At 42.1% G+C, this 9,587-nt stretch overlaps 1 protein-coding gene across 1 annotated transcript; it reads right to left on the bottom strand.

Annotated features, from left to right (window-relative positions):
* Positions 1 to 914: 914 nt before the first annotated feature.
* LOC148210659 (uncharacterized) lies at positions 915 to 1,737 on the bottom strand. Its single transcript, XM_088124769.1, has one exon. It carries the CDS (start codon positions 1,676 to 1,678, stop codon positions 1,052 to 1,054), a length of 627 nt encoding a protein of 208 aa, XP_087980895.1. The 5' UTR covers positions 1,679 to 1,737; the 3' UTR covers positions 915 to 1,051.
* Positions 1,738 to 9,587: the final 7,850 nt, after the last annotated feature.

The following is a 9,587-nucleotide window of genomic DNA, read 5'->3' as shown; positions in this document are numbered from 1 at the left end:
ACTTTTACGAACCACAAATCCACAAACCAATTATTATCCCATATATATAAGTACCCTAATCAATGAGCCAAAAAATACAAAGTTATTCCTAGCCTTTTTTCAAAGCTATGGTTTTGAGTCGGGAGAGACGTAGACCCCCTCCCGAGCTTTTGAAAAAAGTATCGGATGGGTCTAACCTGCTCTCGACGTTTAAAAAACGTCGGGAGAAATATATAGGAAAGTCTGTACCTCCCGACGACGATTGCTTTTTTGTTAGGACAAAGAGCTTGGCCCGACCGCTTTTTGTGCATCGGGCATAATAACATCGAGACAGTAAAGAAAATCTTGTAGGGTTAACCCTTACAAATCACACTCTCAAGAATATAGTTTCAAAAGCAAAAAAAGAGAATCAATCTCAAAATTTCCCAAACGAAACCCTATTATATTATACAGTTCCAAGTGTGATCAAAACAAACTCCAGAAATCGTTAAAGCATTTATATGGTAAAAAATTTCAACAAAACTAACAGAATTCAAGAAGAAGAGCTAGAATCTCTTTTTTCTGTTTTTAGTACAACACTGTTTTTTTAGTAGTTAAAGAATAATACAGGTTACAAATACTGTTTTGGTATATAAGTTTTGGGTCTTGATTGTTTCAACATAACAATACAGTATATAATCAAATATAGCCATAACTTCATCCTTCATCGAATTTGGGTTACAAACTTTCCAAACACGGATTAAAATAGTCAGAACTACTACGTGGACTAAAATAAACAAAATTTAAAATTTAAAGACTAGAGGGAGGAAAAGAAAATACTTAATTAGTTATATACTTAGGTGAGAACCAAACCCAGCACTAAAATTTTGATCTTTTTAACCTCTGTTTTTGCATTTCTTGATGACATTCCAGACAAAAATGAACCAAAAGTGTAGTAATAAGTAGACCAAAACACTATTTTAACCGATGATATAACTTCGCCTATCTCTTTTGTACAATTCCAGAAACTGATACATAGTAAAAAACCAACAAGAATTTAATTTTTTTTACTACTAAAAAAAAGGAAAAAAAATTAGCCTTCTTTTTGCTTGAGTTTAAAGCCTACAAATTTACAGGGCGAATACCTAATTTTATACTCCGAAATCGTCTCCAGTTTCGGCGACCACACTTGCCCCTTCGATCCAACAAGCTGATCGTAATGCTTCTGCAACTCCGGCGTACTACACAAAAAACTACCTCCGCCGCCGCCGTCGCCAGGGCTTCCGGCAGCCGCCGCGGGAGAAACGAGGCTCATAATGAACTCCGGGACGACCTTAATCAGAACTCTCCCATTCGCGCCCCGGAGGTACTCAAACGGACACTCGCCGGAGAATTTGGCGCCGCCGCCGCCCAGGGCGGCGAGCGATGACGTGGAGAGAACATCGGAGGGGAAGCGATCGATGGGGAGAACGAAGTAGGTGTGGCCGGAGAGGAGATGGTCGTCGATGGCCAAGGCGGGGAGCGGATGGCCGATGAAGAAGGAATCGGCGTGGCAGACGATCCGATCGGGAAACTGGAACATGATCTCGCCGGCGATGTGTTTTCCGGTGAGGATTCTGGTGGTGCCTTCGGAGAAGACGAGTTTCACGGAGGAGGAGCGGCGGTTACGGCCAGTAGTACTTCTCCATTGCAGACAGCTGGGAGAGATTGAATTTCCCATATAGAGAGAGAAAGAGGAGAGAGAAAAAAAATAAGGGTTTGGATTTTGGAGGGAGAGGAGAGAGAGGGGGGATTTTATATGGGAGGAGAGAGAGAGAGAAATTGACTTGTATAAAGTCGTAGGAGAGAGAGAGAGGGTTTGTTTTTGGGGTAATTTTTCGAGGTCGGTGGTCAGCCATGCCGGCGTTGAAGATATTAATCTCTACAATATCAACAATCAACATGCTACATTCATGTATATGCAATTTGCAACCTAATTTAATGATATGATCAAGTGGTAAAATTAAAGTTACTATCGGGTTGAGATTCGGATCCAAATGTCTTGACCTACTTAATTAATTGTGTTTAAGTTGATCTATATGATTGATTTTTAAATGTATTGTAAGGTCAAGACGATTGTTTAATTTATTCTATGATGTGAGTGAAGATGTGAGTTAGGTGGTACCGACACTCACCATAACAAATTTAAGTGTTATAAGGGTTTGGACGGTTATTTTATGATATTAGTGGAGATGCTCCTACTTGAACCGCCTTCATTAACAAATAATAATTTATTATTTTTTCTTTTTTTAGATGGTGTGTAAATAAAGTTTAATGATTATTCTATGAGATTACTGAAGATGTGGGTTGAATAGCTAGTGTAGACGTGCGCCGACATCAAAAAAATATAAACGTTATAAGGACGAGAGATTATCCTAAGAGATACTAGTGAAAATGATCTGGGTTAGCTATAGTCTAGACGTTTATCGATATTTAAATAAAATTATAGATTTTATCCTAACGAAATTAGTGGAGATTGATGTGGACCTAAAAAATTTTTTTTTACTACAATACAAGATGTGGTTGTGAGAATTCGAATTTACGACTTTTTGATCGAACATAGATGTGCCTTTAACCAATTGGCTATGCTATAAGGTTTGCGTGTGGGACCTAAAAAAACGTTAATGTGTAGATTAATTGTGTATTATTTTTTCAAAATAATTACCATTTTTAAAAAACAATATTATTAACCACATGTCCAATTTAGCTAATATTTATCTAATGGTTGATGTCACTTTAGTTGAATTGTCAATAGTAATCAATGATCATGTAAACTTTATAATTAGCCCATTCAAACTTTTATAATCATTATTTTTAATTATAACTAACGTAGTATTTTATTACAATTATGTTTTAGATTAAAAAAAAAGCGCTTTGAACTTAGCCCCTTTTTAATTTAGTTTTGAAGTTTCAACCACCTTTCATTTTGCCCCATATGTTGAATGTGTGAAGATTTCAGCCCTCTTATTTATTTATTTATTTTGTTTCTTTTGTTTCTTTTTTTTTCCAATAATATAATATAATAACTTGTTTTGTACTTTATCAAGGCTGATCAGTCAAATCAGATAATGGCCCCTAAAATAGTTAAAAGCAAAAACAAGCAAAAGTTAGAAAATTCAAGTCAAACCATATTTAAGTAAAAAAAAGGGTAGTGTTTGGGATGAGATGCAGTATTTTTCTAAAAAGTAAAAATAAATATAACTTCTTTTATTATCCGAGAGTCGGTTTGTTCTTTTGGCCCATCGATCTTGGTCGGATCCCATTTTTGGATCGGATGCTCGTTTGAACTTGTTGGGCTCTAATACTCTATTAATATTTATGAGGTTCCATCTCAAAACAAATTGACAATGAGATGAGTAGTCCATGTCTATTATAAACTATTATAAGGTCCCTTTTTCTTTCCAACGAGGGATTCTTAACATGCGCATTGTCCCCATAATCGTACATACGCAACGAGTAATAATCCAAGACCTTAAAGTTATTCTTTGAGGTCCCAAACCACCCCAACTATCTCTCGGAGACAAAAAAAAAAAAGAAAAATAAATATTAAATTCTGAAAGGATATTCAATTTTCAATTTGATTTCTTTTAGGGTTTTAGATTCATGGCTCTTACTTTTCTAATTTATTGTGGTCTTTATTAATGTAGGTCAATCTTTTTCTGAATTAAAATATTATTTTGAGTAATTTTGATATTGATAAAGTCGGAATATTATACCCATCTTGTGTGCCAATATTATCTGGTTGTAAATTTTGATCTCTTCCCGAGAGAAACCCTAATTTTCCAAAATTAATGGTTGACATTTTTCAGTTTGATGATCAAATTGAAGAAAAATATTAAGAAGGTCAAAAAAATAGTATTCGTCATTCTACTGTCATTTATGTAACGATTTAATATAAACTTTATTAGTTTGCAATAAGGATTCTGATACTTAATTTTAAATTTGTAAAATTTTAGTTCTTATAGTTTAAAGTTTGTAACGATTTAGTCTCTATTCTGAAAAATGTTGTTAAGATATGATAGGGTTTCTTACCTACGTAGTTCGATAAATTAATGAGGAACCAATAATGTGTATCATTATATAATAAAAATCGACAGTTAAATTTTGATGAGATTTTTCGTGGTACGTAGACGTAGAGACTAAACTGTTATCAATTTTATGAACCAAATTGTTACATACTAAACTTTAGGGATTAAATTGTTACCAATTTGAAAATATGACAGAACTAAATCATTACAAACTAAAGTTCAGAAACTACATCGTTACTTTAATAAAAATATAATAACAAAAAATGTATTTTAAACTATTACTTAGAATTTATATGTAAAAATGTTAGTCTTCCATTTTTTTTTTAAAAAAAAGTTAATCTAAAAATTTAAATATTGTAATTCTCTCTGTCCTTTTCTCTCACTAAAAATAGTAATTAACAATATTGCTGTTTGAGACCCTTCAAAATAATTTTCTACTATTAGTGGACGTGCAAAGATAAAAAACCAATTGTACCGACTTCGTGGTTGAATGGAGATATCTCTCTCCGATTCAAGCTTCATAGGGCTCGTAGCCTAGGCTTCCCCTTCCCCTTCTCCATTCAAGGACGAGTCTTGCAATGTTAGTTATAGTGTTTTGTGGTCATTGACAACCTCCCAGAGATATAACTAGTGAAGCCACACGACATCAATTCCATTTTCAGATTATCAAAAAACCTAAAAGAGAAACCGATAATAAACTAACTAAAACTAAAGTCAACCAATTGGGTTGACTGAAATTTTGTTAGTTAATGTTTTGAGTTTTTGTAAAAGTTAAGGGCTTCTGGGAGAGTCTTCCATAAATGGGGTCAAGCTTAATCATAACGTTTTTATTTCTTATTTTCTATTTATATTTTTAATAGATAAAAATATCACTGCATACGATAATTGTTTCTTATTTTTTACCATTTTTTTCTATTATAAAAATATGTTTGGTAACAATTTCTTGTTTCTATTTTTTAAAATTTTAAATTACAAAAGATAACATTTTAAAATATTGGAAGTGTTCATTAAACTGACTCAAGCACTCATGTTAATATATATATATATATGAGAACGTTATCAAATATTACAGTTCAGGAGTTTAAAAACTTAAAACCTTACCTAGCTAGACTAAATCAAACCAATAGTGGGAAAGACTTCAAAAGATATTTCTAGTGACTTGATTTTTATTTGGATTTTTTTGTAGAATTTAAAAAGATTAAAAATCATTATTTCTTCTCAAACCACAAATTTAAGAATATAGTAATTTCAACGTATGCAATAATAATGTTTATGCAGAGATGTGCACAACAGTGTGTTCCTGATTGTAGCTCGAACTCGGCCATCGGACCGACCTGAACACTTGGGCGGACCTGCACAAAAAGGTGAGCACTCCGACGATCAAGTTAGTATAGGTCGGATTCCAAGTTTAGTTCGGAGCCAGAAATCATCGTACCTGATCGAGGAGTGAGGTCCTCTACTTATGGGTGGTGGTCCCGCTAATCTCGCGATGGTTACATTTGGTAATCTCGGGAGCGTCGGTTGCACCCGGTGATCTCGGGACCGACGGTTACGCCCGATAATCACGCCGCAGACAGTTGCTCACATCGGCCCCTACCGAGCTCCCCGGTAGGTCAGACCTGGGCCAGGTTCACATCGGCCCTCATACTTAGCTTTCATCGGCGTTGGTGGCAGCCATCTCGGCTATCCGAGCTAGTCATGACTCATGAGCCATCTTGGAGCACCAATAGGGGTCCTCCACGTGTCCAGGGTATTCCCTTCCCCAAACATTGGCCCCCTCTCTGTCTGGTCCGATCTCGACCTGGCAGAGAAGTTCGTTCGACTTGCTTTGGGCACGTGACGACTTTCTATTCGTGGGAAAATACAACCGTCGCGGAAGATTTATCGTCGGAATATCCAAATATTCCGACGCTTCGGATCTCAGAGAGGATCCTAGCCGCTCGTTGATTACACGTGTACGGTGGGGAAATTCTTCCGACGGGCTATAAATGCCCCCAATCCTTCAGATCATACCTTACGTTCCTTGAATTCTTGGAGTTCGATCTGAAGGCAGCTCGAACCCTTGGTAGGTCGGTCTCTTCCCTCTCTCTTTCGAACGTAATTGCCATGTCGTCCTCTATTAGCAGCAACCTAGGATCCGATTTAGCTCGTAGGTTAGAGTCCGAGCTCGAGGAGATAGAAAACTTTAGAATCTCCGATGACGGGGAGGATAGTGACGCCTCCACTTCAGGTCAGGGTTTGGAATACCCTTCTAGGATACTTGAGCACTACCTCGGATCCCTTCGTAGGGGGTTCGCTATCCATGAGAACATCCTCCTCAGGCTTCCGGAGGAGGGGGAGAGAGCTGACAATCCTTTAGAGGGATGGGTCACTCTCTACTTCAAAATGTTTGAGTACGGCCTCAGACTTCCCCTTCACCCTTTTGTCCAAGAATTTCTCTTCCGGACTGGGTTGGCTCCGGCTCAGGTGGCCCCCAATGGGTGGGGTGTCATTTTCGCTTTGGCCATCCTCTTTTGGCTACGAGCTCGGGATAGTGAGGAGGCCGAGCTGTTGGACGTAGACCGGCTCCTCGCGTGCTTCGAGGCGAAAAGGATAGCTAAGAAGCCCGGTCGGTTCTATATGTGCGCAAGGAAAGGCGCAGGCGGTATGGTTAAGGGGCCGACCTCCATCAAGGGATGGGTGAGGAAGTGGTTCTACGCTTCCGGGGAATGGCTCGCAAAGGACGAGTCAGGTCGTTCCTTCTTTGACGTTCCCACTAGGTTTGGGAACCTAGGTACGGAGTAGTTCTTACTTTTCGTAATTTTCTTCTGTCATTCAGGTCTAACTCGGATTTTGTCTTCGTGCAGTTTCAATCCGACCAGTCCCCGAGCTTACGCAAGCCTCCTTCGATACGCTGAAATACTACAAGGAGCGCTTTCCGAGGGGTAGGAAGGTCGGAACCCTGGTGACTGACGAACTGCTGCTTGAGTCCGGGCTGCTAGATTACAACCCTGTGGTTCATCCCATTGAATCCTCAAGGCCGAACTCTGAACTTGGTATGCCGAGCTTGCCTTCCCCCTTTTTCCTCTAACCTTGTGTTGACCCTTGTTTTTATCTCGCAGCCATGGTTTGCGGATTTGCAAGCGGCGTGAAGCGCAAGTCTAAGGGTCGAGCCCATGCTCTTGAGGCCGCCCAAAGCTCGAAACCTGCCACCCCTGCCGTGGCAGGGCCTGCCTCGGAAGATCCAGCCCCGGTGATCGAGCTGGAGTCTTTTGGGGGTCCCTCGAGGGAGAAGCGCCCCAGGGATCAGACCGAGGCGGTGGACGCCCAGACCGAGGCGGCGGACGCCCCGCCTTTGGGCGAGGAGGCGAGGGAGGAAACCCCTCTGAAGCGAAGAAGGAAGAAAAAGAAGGCGATCTCCCCCTCGGAGGTCGGGGCTTGCAGGGTCTTGCCTGCAAGTTTCGCAGATCGGGTGGACAATCCTGCGGCCAGGATGGGCGGGACGTCCGACGTGACGGCACGGTTTAGAATTGAGCCGTCAAGTTCTGGGGTGAGGGACCAGGTGTCCCACATCTCCGCTGCAAGTTTGGACCGCTGCCTAAGGAGGGCGTCCAAATTTGTGAGCGCCCTTGGGTCCGTTCTACAGAGGACCATCGACTACGCCGCCGAGGTAAGACTAGTGCCCCATTTTTGCTTGATTTCGCCCAACAGGTAGTTCGATCTAACTTTTTCCTTGTACCATTTCTCAGGCGTTCGTTGCTTCCATTCAATCGGCTCTGGCTGTAAAGGCCGAGCTGGATGGGAGGGAAGTTCTAGCAGCGAGGGAGAAAGAGGAGTTCTCCGCTGCCTTGGAGGCTGCTTCCTCCACGATGAAGGATGAGCTGCTGAAGGCTCACTCTGAGGTGGAGACTTTGAAGGCCGAGGTGGAGTCTCAGGCCGAGTTGCTGAAGAAGAAGGAGGACAGGCGCAAGGCCCAACTCCGAGCTGCCCACGCTATCACCAGGGGCTTGGAGAGGGAGAAGTTCCAGCTCCTGAAGGAGAAGGACGACATGCTCCAGGCGCTTGAAGCGAAGGATAAGGAGTTGGAGCATGCGACTGCCGAGCTGGAGACGGCGAAGGAGCGCCTCAGCAATGGAGTCCTGCTGGAGGAATCGTTTAGGCAACATCTTGACTTCGATGGATTTGCCAAAGATTTTTCTGACGCGGGCTTCAAGTTCCTCATGAAGGGCATTGCTTCCGACATGCCCGACCTTCAGATCGATCTCAGCGGTTTGAAAAGGAGGTATGCCGAGAAGTGGGCGTCTGGTCCTGGCGGCACCCCTGGCCCCCAAGCATTGGTGGATCAGTATGTTAGGGATCTGGACTCTGACTACTCTGATCCCGAAGAGGACCAGGTCGGCTCCACTCAAGAGGGCGCTCCCCCAGCAGGCCTTTAGGCGACCACCCTTTACAAGGCCTTTCGCTGTTCTCCCCCCCCCCCCTTTTCTTTTTTGTTTGTAAGTGTCAGGGCAGAGCTGCAAGGTCTATAAGCCTTGGCTCTGCTCTTCATTCAATAAAGAGACTCCCATTTGCTTCTACTTTGTTGTTAGCAACCTCTTTTCTTTGCCCTTCCTTTGAACTGCAGCTAATGTCACCTCGCACCTCTTACTTTTGTAGTCGCGCCTTTAATTAACATAATTTGAAAGTTTGAGTTTGAATCTCTTGATGTTCAATACATTGCACCAACTCTGGATTTTTAACATTTCACCCTTAACTTAAAAAGGTAAAAAGGCTAAAATCATAAGTCCGTACCTATTCCTCATATCGTTCCTCGTACCCCCAAGTTCGGAGGCTTGATCATTTTGAACTTTCCACATCGCCCCCTTTGCCTTGAAGGTTTGAATTTTAACTTCGTCAGTGGTTTTGGCATCGCACCTCATACCCTTAGGCTTCGAAGGATTGAATTTGAACCAACTGCTGGAATGCGATCGCGTGGGAGTCCGTGGCCCCCATTTAATTTCTTGTCGAACTCGGAAGCATGAAATTAAATCATCACATTTATTCCGATCATAATGCTTTTGGAACAGTCGTTACAAGTTCATTGAAAACCCTTTTGGCATTTCAAGGATAATAACGCTTCAGGTGTTCCGCGTTCCACGGGTGCGCGAGGACATCTCCTTTCAGATCGACCAATACGTACGTCCCAGGTCGGACTATGCCATTGATCTCAAATGGGCCTTCCCAGGCCGGATCAAGGGCACCCACATGCGTTTGGACCCTCCTTAAGACCAGATGTCCGACCTGAAAGGCCCGAGGTCGAACGCGGGCATTGTAATGTCTGGCCATCCTGCCCTGATATTCCGCCAGGCGTAGCTGGGCCATTGCTCTTCTTTCTTCCAACAAGTCGAGGTTGAGGAGCAACTCTTCCTCATTTGTCGAAGGCTCGTAATGCTCTACTCTGTCAGATGGCATGCCGATCTCAACCGGGACTACAGCTTCGGAGCCGAAGGCCAGGGAGAACGGGGTCTCACCCGTCGACTCTCGTTGGGTGGTCCGGTACGACCATAGAACCTCTGGTAGCTCCTCGGCCCACCTGCCTTTCTT

This window comes from Momordica charantia (genome assembly GCF_013281855.1).
Source record: "Momordica charantia cultivar OHB3-1 chromosome 6 unlocalized genomic scaffold, Mcharantia_2.0 BLBB01000006.1, whole genome shotgun sequence".
Taxonomy (NCBI): domain Eukaryota; kingdom Viridiplantae; phylum Streptophyta; class Magnoliopsida; order Cucurbitales; family Cucurbitaceae; genus Momordica; species Momordica charantia.
The sequence above is the reverse complement of the archived record's forward strand: the minus strand, read 5'-3'. Positions and strand labels throughout refer to the sequence as shown.